The following is a 20336-nucleotide window of genomic DNA, read 5'->3' on the forward strand; positions in this document are numbered from 1 at the left end:
CTAGATGGGAGCGGCCATTGAGACACAGTCTAGTTAGAATGTGGCTGGAAGTATGGTCACATGGCCGCCCGCTCCCGATGGCAGTGAATCCTTACAGTGAGCAGTGCATGAGATGTGAGGATTCACAAGTCTGCAGTCACATAGAGAGACTGCAGATTTGCAGCCTAAGGCTGGACAATCCCTTTAAATTGTCTTTTACTTTGCTTTTCAGCAATGTTATTACTTTGGGGACTTTAAACCTCCTCACATGTTTCCTTTTAATAGAGAATGTGAATTTTCTTTTGCAGAGAAAAGCCCTGTAATAATCCTTCAAGACAAATGAAATATGGGACGCCGTATGTATTGTACAGCTGCTCATTCCAAATCCCTTCTTCTCAAGCCCATAGCTCTTTTCACATTCAAGTCCGACCACAAGAAGAGCTGAAAATTTTCAAACCCTTCAAACACAGTGAGTAATATTCTTCTTATATAGAAGTGTTGTAGTTAGAAAATTCTAATGTAATTATAGTTTGCCCATTATCTCTAGTTGTTTCAATTTTTGTTTTTTTCTTTGCTGAAATTTGATATAAAATTTTAAAAATAATAATAATATTATATACATTGTTTTATTTAGATTTCTTTTTATTAGTTTCTTTTGTGTATTTTGTGACAGTTTTATTACCCTAGCCCTAATTCTACCCTTAATCCTAATTAGAGTTGGAAAATGTGAATAAAACTGTAATATTTATTGTGTTATTATTATAATTATTTATAAAGTTAATAGATTTTTTTAAGCAGGAAACTTTTTTAACTTTTGTATAACTCTGGAGCAGGTCTCCTCAAAATTGCAAGTGAGAGGAGATATGCAAATAGCCTCTGCAGAAGGAAGAGGACTTTATTTCTGGGGTTACCTATTGGAGGTAGCAATCCTAACAAATCAAGATTGATCCTTTTACAAGCCTTGTCATATGACTAAGGACAAGAAACCAAACCAGAAACTCAATTTGCAGAAGTGTGTTTCAGGATGTTGCCCCTCTTCAGCGCAAAGCAGGAGGTCTGATTTGGCTAGACAAAAGGCCTGTGACTGGGGCTCTAAGGGGGGATATTTCTCCTTGTGAAAAGTGCCAAGTTGGCGTAAGGAGATTCGTAGGCCAAGCAGTGCTTCTCTAGAAACTTAAATAAGCAAGTAGCCTCTTCAGAGAGGAAGAGGACATGATCTCTGTCACCACCTATTGGATGTAGCAATCCTAAAAGTCAATATCAACCCTTTAACGAGCCTTGTCACATGACTTAGGATAAGAAGAGAGGAGAGACAGAGAGCTGTGGGAGAGCACAGTGCAGCACTTGTAGAGTGCACATGATTCGGTACTGTCTTGCTTAGTCTCTGTCATCTCAGTCTCAGCCTATACAAAGCAGAGCAGCTGATGACAACTTAATTCTGACTGCTGCGCTCTGTATAGGAACTGGAGGCAGCGCTTTACTCAATTACCTAGCTGGTCACCATAGCTGCTAAATCATTTGAAAGTAAGGGTATGTGCACATGTTGAGTATTTGGATACCGAAATTTCTGCACCATTTCTGCATCTCTTGGCAGAAAAAAATGTAGCTGCAAAAATGTGCATTTTTTGCAGCGCTGTTACATGCATTTTTTCACCTGCGTTTTTAGCGCTCTTGGACTTTAATGCCTACTAAAACTCCCTCTATACTAACATAATACATTCCTACCACCCCTTTTTCTGCCTTATTTTCCTATTCCATGAAAATTGCAAGTTGTTACATGCAGGATCCTCTCCCTCCATTTGTTTTTTGTCTTATATCTACATTCATATGCAATGTATCCTCTTCTACAACTGCATTCCAAATTATTATGCAAATCGGATTTAAAGGGGTATTCCCATCTCCAAGATCCTATCCCAATATGTAGTAGGTGTAATAATAATAATAATAATATTAGCAAATACATCCAATTAGAAATGTAGTATCGTATTTTTGATTCACTATCTCTCTTTCCTCATGTGCAGGCATCACAGGACCTTAGGCATCCATGGTTACATCCACTGATAAAGTCACAGTTAGTTAGCTAGTTGCTAGTGGTCATAACCGTGGATATATAGTAATATGCACCTGTCAAATTGTGTTTGAATGCAGATTGCACATTTTCTGTTAGTACAATAAACCTCATTTCAAGGCAGAAACATTACTGTGTCCAACAGTTATTACATATATCAAACTGAAATAGCTGTTGCAAAAACATCAATTTTTATAAAACATTAAGCTTAAGATTAATAGGGGTGCCCAAACTTTTTCATATAACTGTATATGGTTTACATCTCTTCCTTCCACACCCAAAAACTCTATAGGTGCTTGTTAACATGTGATCATTCAAAATAATTCTTAAATTTGTGTCGCTTGGAGAATGGCCACATAAGGTCCATTTAGGACATACCTTGTGGCCATACATATGGATGTATGGAGGAAGATGTTTGCTACATTAATTTTAGCTCTATCTGAATCTCCGTATATCAAAATATTATTGGCTTTTATTGAAAATAAGTGATGCAATTGTTGCGACCCTTTAAATACAGTAAACCTTGGTATTCCAGTGTTAGAATTTAGCTCACTTACGCCTTGCATTTTATAAATTGTCCTTCCTTATCATTAGTGTAATACATCAGTGTATTTTGCTGTGTTTCAGTCCAGACTGATCCCCCCACAGATCTCAAAATAAAGGACCCGGTAAACTACAAATACAAGTTGGGATGGAGTCCACCAGTGGTTGCGTATCCCACAATCAAGCTGACATACCAGTTATGCTTCTGGAAGCAAGTAATCCTACAGATTGTTATTATATTCTCTATCCCTTTCCAACTGGAGGTCAATGTCTCCTATAGGGTGACTCTACTTATTGTTCTTATACAGTCATGGGTGAAAGTTTTGGCATCCTTGAAATTTTTCCAAAAAATTAAGCATTTCACCCAGAAAAGTGTTACAATTACACGTTTTGTTATACACATGTTTATTTCCTTTATGTGTATTGGAACAACACAATATAAATTGTGACAAAAAGACAAATTGGACATAATTTTACACAAAAATGGTCTGGACAAAATTGTTGGCACCTTTCCAAAATTGTGGGTAAACAACTTTGTTTCAAGCATGTGATGCTTGTTCAAACTCACCTGTGGCAAGTAATAAGTGTGGGCAACATAGAAATCACACCTGAAAGGGGAGAAGTTAACTCAGTCTTTGCAGTGTGTGTCTGTATGCGCCACACTAAGCATGGAGAACAGAAAGAGGAGAAGAGAACTGTCTGAGGACTTACTGTATATAGCAAAACATGTGTAATTGCAATCATTTTCTGGGAGAAATACTTAATTTTCTGTAACAATTTCAGGGATGCCAACACTTTTGCCCATGACTGTACCTTTAGGGTAACTCTTTATATGTGTAGTATGACTCTAGTTGTTCTTATAATACCTGTAGAGAGGCTATTTATAACTGTACGGTGACTTTAGCTATGGTCATTATACATGTAGGGTGATTCTTTATACCTCTAATATGACTCTAAGTTATTGTAATTATGCACCTGTAGAGTGACTTTAGCTATGGCCATCATACATGTGTCATAAAGAGTGTCTCTTTATACCTGTAGTGTTATTGTAGTTATTGTTATACCTGTAGAGTGGTCGCTTACAATTTTAGTGTTATTCTAGTTATGATTATGATACCTGCAGTGTTACTCTATTCATTGTCATTATACCTGTAGAGTGTCTCTTTATATCTGTAGTATGACTCTAGTTATTGTCATTATACCTGTAGAGTGTCTCTTTATATCTGTAGTATGACTCTAGTTATTGTCATTATACCTGTAGAGTGTCTCTTTATATCTGTAGTACGACTCTAGTTATTGTCATTATACCTGTAGAGTGTCTCTTTATTTTTGTAGTATGGCTCTAGTCATTGTTATTAAACCTGAGGGGATACTTTTTATATCTGTAGTGTTACTCCAGTCATTGTCATTATACCTGTAGAGTGTCTCTTTATTTTTGTAGTATGACTCTAGTTATTGTCATTATACCTGTAGAGTGTCTCTTTATTTTTGTAGTATGACTCCAGTCATTGTTATTAAACCTGAAGGGATACTTTTTATATCTGTAGTGTTACTCCAGTGATTGTCATTATACCTGTAGAGTGATTCTATCTATCGTCTTTACTCCTGTAGGGTGATGAAGAATGTTCTGATCTCTTACTGGTTAATGTGTCAGGTTATGTGCCTGAATATTACATCCCGAGTTCTAAACTCTCGAGTTCTACTAATTACACAGCGAAGGTGCGAGCAAAACCAGAAAATGGGTCTGGATTCAATGGGCCATGGAGTGTCTGGAGTCAAAATCATTCGTGGAAAACAGACAAAGGTGAGCTCATCTGAAATGGATATTATATAAATAGTGGCGTTGTGTTCTCTAAGAATAAAAGTAATAGTCTTTATAAAAAGAATACAATATTAGAAATTACTGTATAAATATACCAAACAAGTGGATTATTAAATAAATAACTAGTACAATAGGAATACCTTTCATATATCGAATAACAGACATACCATACGTAAGCGATATCAACACAGAGCTAAAGACCCCAGGACTCAGAAGAATGTTTCACCGTTGGCTTTCTCTTGAGAATTAAGAATAAGGAGAAAAAAAGCTAAAGTCACTAAAAAAGAGCAAATTACTCCAGAAATGTGGATAATCAACAATGACAAATCGGGGCCTGTGTGCTGTCACATTTTTTGACATGATTTTTCTTTTCTTCCAGCTGTGGATACAGTGGCCATAATTGTTTCTACGTTTTTTGCATCTGTGGGACTCTTGATTTTTGTATATCTTTGCCTTATTTATTTCAAAAGGTGAGTCACGTTAGTATTGTAGATATTAGTGCTTTCACATGTGGTATGTATCCAGTCTGTATGGATGCAACAGATTAAACATCCATATATGTGACTACTAGCATTGGGTCAGAAAAATCATCACCTAATTATGGTTCTGTATAGATTGGGCAGAAACTCTTCAAGTAAATTTGGATTCTCATTCCTTCCTCCCCCCCCTAAAGTTACAAAACTGGGTAATAATGGCAGTAATTTTACACCAATATTGGTTGAAGACTCAGATTCATTAAATGTTTCATGTTGAACTAGACACACGATGTAATAGTTTTTTCTTTCACTTCTCCGTTGGGAAGATATTAATGATTAAAGTATTTGGCACTTAAACAGTTAATTTATTTTAAGTCCAAATGGGCATTTCCAGAGAGGTTTCACTGGGGACGTGTACTTTGTTTCCTCTGATGCTTACAAATCATAAGCAGGCAGGAATACACAGGGAATAAATAATAACATTACCCCACAATAGCTTAAAACAAGCTCAAAATGTGATAAAAAATGGCCCCCTCACATATTTCAAGCTGCAATCCATCCTAGTCACATGTCAGGATGGGTTTCAGTCTGAGGAAAATATATGAGTCTCATATATAAGGCTGAGGAGCAGCATCAGGAGCAAGCATAATTGATCTGCTCATTCAGGCCACGGTGCAGCGCTGTAGAAGGAGAAAAAGAAAAAACTATATTTTTCTCCTTCTTCAGTCCTGCTCTGTGCTCAGTCAGACGCCATGCCCTGCTGTGAATCTCTCAGACTGACTGAGAAGAACATGGAGCAGTACTGAAGCTGGGGAAAAAAACCCTGTTCTGCTCTGTCAGAAGAGGAGAAGTTTTTTTTCCCTCCTGTTACAGCCCTGCTCTGCGGCTGAGTGAGCAGATCAGTAGTAACATTTGTTGATGATGCTGCACCTCAGCCTCACAGCTGAGACACGTCTCGAGTGGTGTTTCTTCCAGCTGCAACCCGTAATGACGCGTGACTGGGATGGTTTGTAGTTTGAAATATGTTACGTTGGCCATTTTAATCACATTCTCAGAGAACTTCTTTCATTAATTGGAGCCATTGTCTCTGTGGTTCCAGCTCAAAGTGGTAACAGACTGCTCCTGCCGGCAATTCTGCGGCTTTCGCAAATGTCACCTCAACAAAGCAGCTGCTTCTCTTTCGTTCTGCTCTGTTGATGGGTGTGACTACCAATGTCTACTGATTGACTGCCTAATTGCAGGGAGCCGGCTGTCAATCAGCATGATGTCTGCAGTCGCAACCCTGTCGACAGAGCAGCCTGGAAGAGGATGTTAACCCCTTTCTGACATGTGCCGTACATTTACGGCACAAGTTGTGTCTCTCCCTTTGGAGCGGGCTCCGGCGATGAGTCTGCACCTTTACAGGGACATGATAGCTGATCTGATTTAACGACTTTTTTTTAACAAACTTTAGATTTTTTTACCCCCACTAAATAAAAAAGAACTTATACATGTTTGGTATCTAAGAACTCGTAATGGCCTGGAGAATCATAATAAAAGGTCATTTTTACCATATAGTGAACCTGATAAAGAAAAAACCCAAAACCACTGTGGAATTTCCTTTTTTTTGCAATTCCACTGCACTTGGAATTTTTTTCCCGTTTTCCAGTACATGATATGGAAAACCAATGGTGTCATTCAAAAGTACAACTTGTCCCGTAAAAAATAAGCCCTCACATAGCCATATTGACTGAAAAAAAAAGTTATGACTCTGGGAAGAAGGGGAGCAAAAACGCAAAAATAGAAAATGGCCCGGGGGTAAAGGGGTTAAAATGAAGCAGCAGAATCGATGTCTGAGATTGTCCCCATGCAAAACAGGCAGGTGGTTAGTAGCTACCTACCTGTTAATTCTTAGATTCCTACACAAAATAATAATAGTCCCGGATAACCCTTTTAAGGCGGTGTGTCCACTATGTGTTTTTTAAGCATTTCCACAGCGGCAATTCCGCTGCAGAAACGCTTAAAAAACGCTTGGTAGAAGGCCTGCCATGTTCCCCAATGATAATCCGCATCTGCTGTGCACATGCTGCGGAAATTTCCGCTGCGGATTATCATTGCGGAAAAATCTGTCACATGACTAAATGACGTCATGGCAGGTCCTTTTAGACCACTGCGAGCTGCCGGCAAGCCAGGACGGATCGGATAAGGACACCGGGGGCCATCAGAAGGTAAGTATAATATTTATTTTTTATTTTTTACCGGTTGCATGGATTTATATTGTGTGACCAAGTTGACAAGCACTTTCCAAGTGATGCTAAAATCACTTGGAAAGCGCTTGACAACCCGCATGCGGAAATGCATGTGAAGAACGCTTCACATCCGCATGTCCCTGGCAGGAAAAACGCATGTACAATCCGCATGTACAATCCGCATGTACAATCCGCATGTACAATCCGCATGTGTTTTTTCTGCCAGGGAGATGCAGAAACGCTCAGGAAAAAATCCAGAACATTTCTGCATCGTGGGCACATAGCCTAACTGTGTTTTCTTTTCTTCAGATTGAAGCAGCAGTGGGAGAATTCCATCCCTGATCCCAGGAAAAGTAAGCTTGGCAAATCGCCACTGGTAAGTATATAAAGATACTGAGAGTAAACGAGCATCTAATTGATGAGGTATTGACTTCTGTGATCCCCATCAGTTACATGAATGCGGAGACCAAAAGCAAATGCCGAGAAAATATTTATAGAGTAACTAAACTTTCTCATTTTTTTAAATAATTGTGTCCAGTATGGAAAGCTATGAAATTTTGAAAATGACTTTATTAGGGAATTTGTCTTCACACCTATAAAACATTGGATGCAAGTTGCTTCCAAAACCCTGTTTTCCGCAGTCTATTTGCTGCATTTGTATCAGCACATGCTTATTTGGAGTACAGATGATGGCAGTGATAGGTCAGCACTAGTGATGAGCGGAAGGAGATTGTTCTGATGAGTAAAACACTCAGGATAGGAGACATGTGTTGACTAGTGATGAGCGAGTACGTTCTGTTAACCCTTTAGGCAAGCATGCTCGGGTGCTCGCCGAGTATCTTCAGTGTGCTTGGTCTTATGTTTGAATCACTCCCGTGTGCATGATTTGCGACTGTTTGACAGCTTTAATACATGTGAGGAATGCCTAAGAAACAAGCATTCCTCACATGTATTAAAGCTGTCAAACAGTCACAAATCATGCACACAGAGAGACTGAAACATAACACCCGAGCACACTGAAGATACACGGTGTTCACCTGAGCATGCTCGCCGAAAGGGTTAACAGAGCATACTCGCTCATCACTAGTCAACACATGTCTCCTATCCTGAGTGTTTTACTCATTAGAACAATCTCCTGCCGCAGCTTATCCACAGAGTTAGTGACACACAGATGCTGACCTGACCCATCACTGCCATCATCTGTACTCCAAATGAGTATGTTCTGATATAAATGAAGCTTAAGGCAAGCAAATAGACTGCGGAAAAGCAGGGGTTTGGAAGCCAAATACATGCAATTCTTTTACAACAGTGAAGACAAATTCCCTAATAAAGTGATTTGCAATTTTTCATAACTTTCCATGCTAGACAAATAATAAAAAAAAAGCGTTTAGTTACTCATTAAACCCTATTGATCTTGCTTCTTGTCAGAGAGGGAGGTCACAGCACATAGTCATTTGTTCATACTGTGCTCTTCTTATGGTCACCTGTCACTTCAATGCACCATAGGTGATAAACAATTTTTCACATTCTCTTAAGCCCCTCAGTCTCTATGTGAATACAACGGCCCCATTAAAGCATGTGTACTGACAATTTTTGTGAGACAGCTGTAAATGTTTTTCGTTGGGTAAACCGCTCCACTCCTGACTTGACAATTTTAGTAAAATAGTCCCTGTTTAACAAGAAATCTTGTGTTTTCATAGACCTTTATATTATGTCATTCCTTCTAGAAATGTATGATTAAACTGACATCTTGGTGTTACTAGTTGGGGTTGTGTGCATGCAAACTGTGAGACTGTCCAATCAGTGCTGATTGTACCTGAAACACTCCCTTAAAAGCGCCGTCCGTCGAACAAACTACAATTTAAGCAATAGATCTTGGAATAATGATACGTTTCACAATTGGATGTGTTAATAAATGTTCCTATGCTGAGATAATCTTATAAACGTGCCTCTGCTATGAACTTTCTTATTTGCTACAGTATGTCCGACCATGTAGGCATACTACATCTCACGGTCGGCCCATAATACAACAGCTCCTGGCCAGAAGAAGAAGCATAAGTGAGTAGGCAAACAAAATAGCAGGGGCTCACAGCTCACAGCTGCTTCCTCCTGTGAGGTAATACTTTTCCCTGGCTGTTTGTTTTATCACAGCAGTAAGTGTTTCTTCCATGTCACCAACCCTCTGAGCTCACCATAAATCAGTCAGTAATGTATGAGATCAGCTGCCGCTTGAGCATGTATGTCGCTGACTTGATTTATGATGAGCTCATAGGGCAAGTGACACAGCAAAAACATCCGCTCCTGTAATAAAGCAAACAGGGAGGAAAATATGTTATCTCACAGAAAGCAGACGCTGTGAGCCCCTGCTATGTTGTCTATTTATTCACTTATGCTTCTTCTCCTGGCCAGGAGCTGTTGTATGTCTGCATGGTCAGATGCAGCAAATAAGACAATACATAGCAGGGGCTCATTTATAAGGTCATCTCAGGACACTAACATTTTTTAACACACTCATTTATGGAACCTATTATTATTATTCCAAGATCTATTGATTAGAAGAACTTTGTTCATGGGACAACACCTATAAGAATGGAAATGCTAACAAACAGTTGGCATTTCATAATTTATAACTGAAATAACAGAAATGGAATAATAATAATTACTAAAACAGACAACTGAACTGATAAGTCCTCTTTATGTTCTTGGTGATGCTTACTTTTTACTGAGTACCTGGACAACCCCCTTTTTAAATTAAGTAACACACCACCCCTTTGTAAAATAAAAAGAACATATACTCACCTCCAACAATGTTGGCACCAGATCTCCTGGGGCCTGCATGATATTACATGTGACCAAACAGAAGCCATCAAACAATGTGTTATACACTGGTGGCAATTGCTGAGAACTGCAGATCAGCTAATATTGAAGACAACAGGAACTGATCTGCAGTAACCAACCAGTAGCAGTGTATGCATCTGCAATGTTCAACCTTGTACACCATTTATATATGGCCAACAAAGCTAAGCATAGGTCATTAGTGGAAAAATAGTGGACAACTCCGTAAATAAAAGATGGACCTGCAAGGTATTACAATATAACAATAAGAATCAAAATAATAGGTGTTATATATTGTTTTCACAGGTCCAAATATTTATCGAGACTACTATGATGAAACGCAATAGCTAAAACCTTCTGGGATTTTGTTCAACTGATTTCCCTCAATTAACACAATATTATCTCAACTAATATGGGGTGTAATATGGGGTAAACGCCTTGGTATTATATATTTCCATGAACACGCTGGTGATATTTTTTTATGGAAACATATATTATGTGAGGAAGTGTAATCAGAAATTCTGAATATGGAAATGCTAAAAATCTAATAATGAGCACAGTATGGTCTTCATGTCCGGTAACAGTTCTTTCTACATTTTTAGGGATACCAAGATCCATGTCTTCCTCAGTTCATAAGTTCAGATTACTGCGTAGAGGTAGAACGGCCATTGGTATCTCTCCAAATCAGGTAAGAAAGCAACATTATTGAGATTACAAAATGAAGAATGTTTTTTTCTGGCATTCACAGTATAGAGCTAGTGCAAACAGATTCTCTCACTGTCAAAAAGATTTTTCCAATATCTAATCTGTATCTTCTCCCATTAGAAGCAATGGGATGAAACTGAATGGGAGAAGATACAGATTAGATATTAGAAAAATTTTAATGTTCAGATTTTTTTGCTCTTCATGTCTTGTAAAGGTAAATGAGGTGCACTCTCCACCCTAAATTAAATGGAATAGATGGAATAATAATTTGGCAATTTTTAGTCTTCTCGTTGAATTTTAAGACTTGTGTTGGAGACTAAAAATGTTGAGGACAAAATTCTCTCTTAGAGCTTGTGCACACGGTTGATTCTCTTGGACTGGTGCTATCGGTGGTTGTCACGGATAACACTCGTACTTATGATATTTTATGAGTCTGTGCACATGTCCGATTCTTTCCTCAGACACAGTGGTCTGCAGAAAAAAATCGGAGACATGTCTGATTTTTATCCGAGTGTTGGATCAAAATTGGCAATGCAAGTCTATGGGTCCATGAAAAAAAATCAGACCGCACTCAGATGACATCCGTGCATGGTCCGATTTACACAGACTCACAGAATGGAGAGGGTTAAGAAACTTTTTTTTTCTCTCCACATCCCAGAAAAACTGATGACACTCTGATCAAACTCTGATCAGAATAATAGGACTGGTTTTCTCAAATATGGAGAAAACTGTCATCTGACCTTACTAGCGTTGAGCGAGCACTAAAATGCTCGGGTGCTCGAAGCTCGGGCTGAGCTCACCGTGATACTCGGGTGCTCGACCCGAGCAACGAGCCCAATGTTAGTCTATGGGAGACCCGAGCATTTTTGCGGTGGCACCCCCGGCAGTCTGTAGAAAGCCTAAAAAGTGCCCAAAACAATAGTGACAGTGCTCAAAAGACATGGGGACAGCATGGGCATCGCCCCAGGAAGCATTTCTGACCCCCATGTCACTGCTGTCAACAACGTGGTCAGAGGTATTAAGCCACTTTTACGGGCTCACAATAAAACGTTCAAAAACGAAACTGAAATGGTTTTCCTGTGAAATATGTTAAGGAACTTCCTATCCAGGGTAAAGACTTGTGTATAAGGTAAAATAAATAACCAAAACCAAAAATACTCCTCCACAACTTGGGCTATGTTCACAAGTAGCATTTTTTATGTGTTTTTGCACTTTTGTATTGCTTTCAACTGTGACAAATGAATTCACCAGGATATGTCATTTTAACATTTTACAATCTTATCTGGCCAAGTGCTGTGTGACACATGCATACAGTGCTGAAAGGGACATGGGAACAGCATGGGGAAGACCCCTGGAAGCATCTCTGACACCCAGGTCACTGCCTAAAAGTGTGCCCATCAGAAGTGATCCTTTCCGCATCAGAAGTCCTTGTCCCAGGGCAGTGTTCAATTGTACCTCCCCCATTCCTTGCAATGCAAGCGCAAGTATGCAGCCTGCCACCCACCCACCCCCAGGCTGCAATACCATACTGCTAGCTTGCTTGCACTTGAAATGGGGCCTTTTAGTTTGGAGGAGGCCGAAGCTGGCCACTACCTCATGGCTGCTTCGGCAGCGAGGTATCCATACTCAGTCCCCAGCCGCCCGGCGGCCAGATGTCCACGCTTGGTCCCCAGCCGCCAGGAGGCGGCCGGGTGTTCATACTCGGTCCCCAGCCGCCCCACGGCCGGGTGTCCACACACGGTCCCCAGCCGCTTGGGGGCATCCGGGTGTCCATAAATGCTCCCCAGCCGCCCCTATTTCTCCTTGGAAGTTCCCCCACACTTTTCTTAGCCTGGCCTGCTTTAGGGCAGCATTGGACGAGCCCACCAGAGAACCAGACTCCTCCGGTGAGCCCTGGCTTCTCCATCAGGGGAGTTGAGAGTGCCAAGGTGAGGAGCATGATGATGATGATAGAAGTTAGCATCTGCATTGTTTTCTTGGAATGCAAGCGTAAGTGTGCAACCTGCCACCCACCCCCAGGCTGCAATACCATACTGCTAGCTTGCACTTGAAATGGGGCCTTTTAGTTTGGAGGAGGCCGATGCTGGCCACTACCTCATGGCTGCTTCGGTAGCGAGGTATCCATACTCAGTCCCCAGCCGCCCGGCGGCTGGGTGTCCACGCTCAATCCTCAGCCGCCAGGGGGCGGCCAGGTGTCCATACTCGGTCCCCAGGTGCCCCGCGGCCGGGTGTCCCCACACAGTCCTCAGCCGTCTGGGGGCGGCCGGGTGTCCATAAACGGTCCCCAGCCGCCCCTATTTCTCCTTGGAAGTTCCCCCACACTTTTCTTAGCCTGGCCTGCTTTAGGGCAGCATTGGACGAGCCCACCAGAGAACCAGACTCCTCCGGTGGACCCTGGCTTCTCCATCAGGGGAGTTGAGAGTGCCAAGGTGAGGAGCATGATGATGATGATAGAAGTTAGCATCTGCTTTGTTTTCTTGGAATGCAAGCGTAAGTGTGCAACCTGCCACCCACCCACCCCCAGGCTGCAATACCATACTGCTAGCTTGCACTTGAAATGGGGCCTTTTAGTTAGGAGGAGGCCGATGCTGGCCACTACCTCATGGCTGCTTCAGCAGCGAGGTATCCATACTCAGTCCCCAGCCGCCCGGCAGCCGGGTGTCCACGCTCGGTCCCCAGCTGCCCCACGGCCGGGTGTCCATAAACGGTCCCCAGCCGCCCCTATTTCTCTTTGGAAGTTTCCCCACACTTTTCTTAGCCTGGCCTGCTTTAGGGCAGCATTGGACGAGCCCACCAGAGAACCAGACTCTTCCGGTGGGCCCTGGCTTCTCCATCAGGGGAGTTGAGAGTGCCAAGGTGAGGAGCATGATGATGATGATAGAAGTTAGCGTCAACTTTGTTTTCTTGGAATGCAAGCGCATGTAGGTAGTAGCGGCTAGGCCTGAGGTGGTAAGCGTTTTGGCGCATATCCTACCTCTTCCGAGCATTGCTGGATGTTTTCCTGCTACTATCCCAGTTCTATGACTCCCGTTAAAACAAAGCTTCAGGTGATGAATGATGGATGAGGTGGTGGCAAAGGAGAAAGAGCAGGAGGAACAGGGACCATTCACATCAATATCAGGCCAGTCAACCACATATGTCTTGTAGGATATATTTCTGTACCAAAAGCAGCGGTTCGGCTACACAGTTATAGGGCATGCAGTGAGTGCAATGCCTACCAAAAATTTAGAGGCACTCCAATGCCCCTTGGAAGTGACATGGAGGTCAGAGGGCCTTAACTAAACCGTTTTTTCCATTTATAACAACTAGGTCTCCTGTGCACTGTTGGCCTAAGCAGTGAATGGAAGGCTTTCCAAAAATTATGAGGAACTGCAATGCCCCTTTAAACAGACGTGGATTACAGCATACTAAAAACCTTCTACCCATTATTGGGGCGTGGGTCTCCCTTAGTGTTCGCCTATGTATTTAAAAGCAAAAGCTGACTAAAATTAGTAGGAAATGCAATGCCCGTTGGAAGAATGGTGGAGGTCGCAGTGGAATAAAAAGACAATATCAATGCCCCTTGGAAAAGTGGTGGAGGTCGCAGTAGCTTAACAAGACGGTTTTAATGCCCCTTGGAACAGACGTGGAGGTCGCAGTAGCTTAACAAGATGGTTTTAATGCCCCTTGTAAGAGACGTGGAGGTCGCAGTAGCTTAACAAGATGGTTTTAATGCCCCCTGGAAGAGACGTGGAGGTCTCAGTGGAATAGAAAGACAATATCAATGCCCCTTGGTAAAGTGGTGGAGGTCGCAGTAGCTTAACAAGATGGTTTTAATGCCCCTTGGAAGAGACGTGGAGGTCGCAGTAGCTTAGCAAGATGGTTTTAATGCCCCTTGTAAGAGACGTGGAGGTCGCAGTAGCTTAACAAAAGGGTTTTAATGCCCCTTGGAAGAGACGTGGAGGTCTCAGTGGAATAGAAAGACAATATCAATGCCCCTTGGAAAAGTGGTGGAGGTCGCAGTAGCTTAACAAGACGGTTTTAATGCCCCTTGGAAGAGACGTGGAGGTCGCAGTAGCTTAACAAGATGGTTTTAATGCCCCTTGTAAGAGACGTGGAGGTCGCAGTAGCTTAACAAGACGGTTTTAATGCCCCTTGGAAGAGACGTGGAGGTCTCAGTGGAATATAAAGACAATATCAATGCCCCTTGGAAAAGTGGTGGAGGTCGCAGTAGCTTAACAAGACGGTTTTAATGCCCCTTGGAAGAGACGTGGAGGTCGCAGTAGCTTAACAAGACAGTTTTAATGCCCCTTGGAAGAGACGTGGAGGTAGCAGTAGCTTAACAAGACGGTTTTAATGCCCCTTGGAAGAGACGTGGAGGTCGCAGTGGAATAAAAAGCCAATATCAATGCCCCTTGGAAAAGTGGTGGAGGTCGCAGTAGCTTAACTAGACAGTTGTAATGCCCCTTGGAAGAGACGTGGAGGTCGCAGTAGCTTAACAAGACGGTTTTAATGCCCCTTGGAAGAGACGTGGAGGTCGCAGTGGAATTCAAAGACAATATCAATGCCCCTTGGAAAAGTGGTGAAGGTCGCAGTAGCTTAACAAGACAGTTTTAATGCCCCTTGGAAGAGACGTGGAGGTCACAGTAGCTTAACAAGACGGTTTTAATGCCCCTTGGAAGAATGGTGGAGGTCGCAGTGGAATAAAAAGACAATATCAATGCCCCTTGGAAAAGTGGTGGAGGTCGCAGTAGCTTAACAAGACGGTTTTAATGCCCCTTGGAAAAGTGGTGGAGGTCGCAGTGGAAATAAAAAGACAATATCAATGCCCCTTGGAAAAGTGGTGGAGGTCGCAGTAGCTTAACAAGATGGTTTTAATGCCCCTTGGAAGAGTCCAGGAGGTCACAGTAGCTTAACAAAACAGTTTTAATGCCCCTTGGAAGAGACGTGGAGGTCGCAGTAGCTTAACAAGACGGTTTTAATGCCGCTTGGAAGAATGGTGGAGGTCGCAGTTGAATAAAAAGACAATATCAATGCCCCTTGGAAAAGTGGTGGAGGTCGCAGTAGCTTAACAAGACGGTTTTAATGCCCCTTGGAAAAGTGGTGGAGGTCGCAGTGGAATAAAAAGACAATATCAATGCCCCTTGGAAAAGTGGTGGAGGTTGCAGTAGCTTAACAAGACGGTTTTAATGCCCCTTCGAAGAGACGTGGAGGTCGCAGTAGCTTAACAAGACGGTTTTAATGCCCCTTGGAAGAGACGTGGAGGTCGCAGTGGAATAAAAAGACAATATCAATGCCCCTGGGAAAAGTGGTGGAGGTCGCAGTAGCTTAACAAGACGGTTTTAATGCCCCTTGGAAAAGTGGTGGAGGTCGCAGTAGCTTAACAAGACGGTTTTAATGCCCCTTGGAAGAGACGTGGAGGTCGCAGTAGCTTAATAAGACGGTTTTAATGCCCCTTGGAAGGGACGTGGAGGTTGAAGTAGCTTAAAAAGTCGGCTTTAATGCCCCTTGGAAGAGACGTGGAGGTCGCAGTTGAATAAAAAGACAATATCAATGCCCCTTGGAAAACTGGTGGAGCTCGCAGTAGCTTAACAAGACGGTTTTAATGCCCCTTGGAAGAGACGTGGAGGTCACAGTAGCTAAACAAGATGGTTTTAATGCCCCTTGAAAGAGACGTGGAGGACGCAGTAGCTTAACAAGACGGTTTTAATGTCCCTTGGAAGAGACATGGAGGTCTCAGTGGAATGAAAAGACAATATCAATGCCCCTTGGAAAAGTGGTGGAGGTCGCAGTAGCTTAACAAGACGGTTTTAATGCCCCTTGGAAGAGACGTGGAGGTCGCAGTGGAATAAAAAGACAATATCAATGCCCCTTGGAAATGTGGTGGAGGTCTCAGCAGCTTAACAAGATGGTTTTAATGCCCCTTGGAAGAGACGTGGAGGTCGCAGTAGCTTAACAAGACGGTTTTATTGCCCCTTGGAAGAGACGTGGAGGTCGCAGTAGCTTAACAAGATGGTTTTAATGCCCCTTGGAAGAGACGTAGAGGTCGCAGTGGAATAAAAAGACAATATCAATGCCCATTGGAAAAGTGGTGGAGGTCGCAGTAGCTTAACAAGACGGTTTTAATGCCCCTTGGAAGAGACGTGGAGGTCGCAGTAGCTTAACAAGACGGTTTTAATGCCCCTTGGAAGAGACGTAGAGGTTGCAGTGGAATAAAAAGACAATATCAATGCCCCTTGGAAAAGTGGTGAAGGTCGCAGTAGCTTAACAAGACGGTTTTAATGCCCCTTGGAAAAGTGGTGGAGGTCGCAGTAGCTTAACAAGACGGTTTTAATGCCCCTTGGAAGAGACGTGGAGGTTGCAGTAGCTTAACAAGACAGTTTTAATGCCCCTTGGAAGAGACTTGGAGGTCACAGTAGCTTAACAAGACGGATTTAATGCCCCTTGGAAGAGACGTGGGGGTCGCAGTGGAATAAAAAGCCAATATCAATGCCCCTTGGAAAAGTGGTGGAGGTCGCAGTAGCTTAACAAGACGATTTTAATGCCCCTTGGAAGAGACGTGGAGGTCGCAGTGGCTTAACAAGATGGTTTTAATGCCCCTTGGAAGAGACGTGGAGGTCGCAGTAGCTTAACAAGACCGTTTTAATGCCCCTTGGAAGAGACGTGGAGGTTGCAGTGCAATAAAAAAACAATATCAATGCCCCTTGGAAGAGACGTGGAGGTCGCAGTAGCTTAACAAGACGGTTTTAATGCCACTTGGAAGAGACGTGGAGGTTGCAGTGGAATAAAAAGACAATATCAATGCCCCTGGGAAAAGTGGTGGAGGTCGCAGTAGCTTAACAAGATGGTTTTCATGCCCCTTACAAGAGTCATGCAGTACAGCATATTAAAAATATTATTCCCATTATTGGGGAGTGGGTCTCCCATAGTCTTTGCCTATGCCTTCCAAGCAAAAGCTGCAAAAATTAGGACGGAGGAACTTGCAATGCTGGCAACACGGACCACGGTCACCCTGGTGGTATAGTGGTGGTGGAGGCTGAGGATAAGGAGAAGAGCAAAATGCAGCCGAAATGAGGAAGCGTATACCCATGTGTGGGTGTGAAGCGGTGCATGGGAATACACCTCCCGAAATAACACAGTCGATTTGACTTTATGTTACTCTGCTGTCATTGGGTGGTGATGAGAAGTCTGGCCCAATCCAGCCCTTGTAGTGGGGGTCTAAAAGTGTCACCAACCAGTAATGACTGTCACCCAACATTTTGACAACGCGAGGGTCACGGTTAAGGCAGTGTAACATAAAGTCAGCCATGCGTGCCAAACTGGTAACGGGCAAGACTTCCGTGTCCTCACCAAGATGACGAATGACCATGCTCTCCTCCTCCTCCTCCTCCCCCCTGTCCTCAGGCCACCCACGCTGAACCGACTGTATGACAGTTTTACAGGTACTACGGTCTACAGCGCATGATACCAGCTCCTGTTCTTCCTCCTCCTCCTCCTCCTCCTCTCCCTCATTGCCCCCCAATGCACATTGGGATGAGATGAGGCTGGGCTCTGTGTAATTGGCCATTACGGGTTCTTGATCCATCTCATCATACTCTGGCTGCAATGTCTCCTCTTTAATTCTCTGCAGAGAGCGTTGCAAAAGACAGACAAGTGGGATGCTGACGCTAATGATGGCGTCATCGCCACTCACCATCTTGGTGGACTCCTCAAAGTTTGTCAGGATGGTACATATGTCAGACATCCAGGTCCACTCCTGAGGTCTTATGTGTGGAGTCTGACCTGAATATCGACGGCCTTGTTGCAGCTGGTACTCCACAACTGCTCTCTTCTGCTCACAAATCCTTTGCAACATGTGGAGGGTAGAGTTCCAACGTGTGGGAACATCACACACCAGTCGGTGTGCCGGAAGCTGCAAACGCTGCTGCAACACAGCAAGGGCGGTGGAAGCTGTAGCCGACTTGCGAAAATGAGCTGACAGGCTGCGTACTTTGACGAGCAGATCTGGCAACTCGGGGTACAATTTAAGAAACCGCTGAACCACGAGGTTAAGCACATAAGCCAGGCAGGGTACGTGTGTGATCTCGCCTCGCCTCAGAACCGCCACCAGGTTACGGCCATTGTCACACACGACCATGCCTGGATGTAGGTTCAGCGGTCTCAGCCACAGATCTGCCTGCTCTTTCACAGCTGTCCACAACTCACAAGCAATGTGAGGTTTATCACCTAAGCTTATGAGTTTCAGCACAGCCTGTTGCCGCTTGGCTGAGGCAGTACTGCAGTGCTTCCAGCTTGTAACTGATGTGGTGATATCTGAGATGGAGGCTGAACATGAGGAGGAGGAGGAGGATGATGCGCAGGAGCTGTACACTGTAGGGGCAACTCTGACTGACATAGGGCCCACAATCCTCGTGTGGGGAGGATGTGTTCCGACTCAAGGTCCAACTGGGTCCCGGCTTCCACTATGTTTACCCAGTGTGCTGTCAGGGAGATGTACCGTCCCTGGCCACAAGCACTTGTCCACGTGTCCGTTGTCAGGTGGACTCTCCCAGGTAACTGCATTGTTGAGGGCACGGCAGATGTTTTGGGACACGTGCTTGTGTAGTGCGGGGATGGCACACCGGGCAAAATAGTGTCGGCTGGGGACCGAGTACCGAGGGACGGCCACCGCCATAAGGTTGCGGAAGGATTCCGTCTCCACCAACCTAAAAGGCAGCATTTCCAACGCAAGCAGTCGTGAAATGTGCGAATTTAGGACTGTGGTCTGTGGGGCGTTGGCTGCGAATTTGCGCTTTCGTTCAAAGCTCTGGGATATGGACAATTGAACGCTGCGGTGGGAAGTGGACGTGGACGTTGATGCTGTTTCTTGAGAAACTGCCATAACAAGTGAAGACTGAGAGGAGGGGGCATCTTTGCATGCAGTATGGACAGGGGATTGCCTTGCACGCACAACAGGGGGTTCTATTACACGCACAACAGCGGAAGAAGCAGTGGTGAAACCCGTTGACACTGGTCGTGGACCCTGGGGTTCGCCCCACAAAGTGGGGTTCTTTTCTGCCATGTGCCTGATCATGCTGGTGGTGGTCAGGCTGGTAGTTTTGTCACCTCTGCTGATGCTGGCATGGCAGGTGGTACAAATGGCCTTTTTGGGGTTATCAGCAGAGTCTTTAAAAAAATTCCAGACTCTGGAAGACCTACCGGTTGCACTGGCAAGGTCCCTCGTGTTGGTGTTACAGGGAACTGTTGCCCGCCTTCTGTGTGCGGCCACCACACTGCTTCTTCCTGCCTGTTGGGGTACTCTGCCTCCCTCCCCCTGTGTGCTGCTGGCCTCGCTCTGCGTGTCCTCCTGCCATGTTGGGTCAGTTACTAGATCATCCATCACCTCCTCCTCTTCCACTTGCGCACCACGATCCTCCTCCTCACTTCGTGGCAATTGTGTCTCGTTATCGTCCACCTCTTGTGACAAATTGCCAGTGTCGACTTCCTCTGGCCATGGCTGTTCAAATATTTGGGCATCGCTACATGGGATCTCCTCTTCCACCACTTCAAGCTGAGCAGGCGAGGGGCACAAATATGGAAATGGACCAGTGAACAGCTCTTCAGAGTGTCCAAGTGTGGGATCAGTTGCTGTCTGACGACACTCGGCATGGTGGGAGGAAGGAGCATCAGGGTGAGGAGGAGTATGCGGTCGAGACTCACGG

At 43.9% G+C, this 20336-nt stretch overlaps 1 protein-coding gene across 2 annotated transcripts in view; it reads left to right on the forward strand.

Annotated features, from left to right (window-relative positions):
• The window catches only part of CSF2RB (colony stimulating factor 2 receptor subunit beta), a 75555-nt gene that overhangs the window by 44716 nt on the left and 10503 nt on the right, over positions 1 to 20336 (forward strand). For both annotated transcript variants that reach the window (XM_073644373.1, XM_073644374.1), the window contains 6 exons: positions 288 to 448; positions 2675 to 2805; positions 4202 to 4394; positions 4792 to 4882; positions 7426 to 7492; positions 10554 to 10639. In XM_073644373.1, the coding sequence (XP_073500474.1) occupies positions 288 to 448; positions 2675 to 2805; positions 4202 to 4394; positions 4792 to 4882; positions 7426 to 7492; positions 10554 to 10639 (729 nt within the window). The remainder of the gene's footprint in view (positions 1 to 287; positions 449 to 2674; positions 2806 to 4201; positions 4395 to 4791; positions 4883 to 7425; positions 7493 to 10553; positions 10640 to 20336) is intronic.

Source organism: Phyllobates terribilis, unplaced genomic scaffold (assembly GCF_046119375.1).
Source record: "Phyllobates terribilis strain yellow unplaced genomic scaffold, ASM4611937v1 Scaffold_8__6_contigs__length_399053987, whole genome shotgun sequence".
In the NCBI taxonomy this organism is placed as follows: domain Eukaryota; kingdom Metazoa; phylum Chordata; class Amphibia; order Anura; family Dendrobatidae; genus Phyllobates; species Phyllobates terribilis.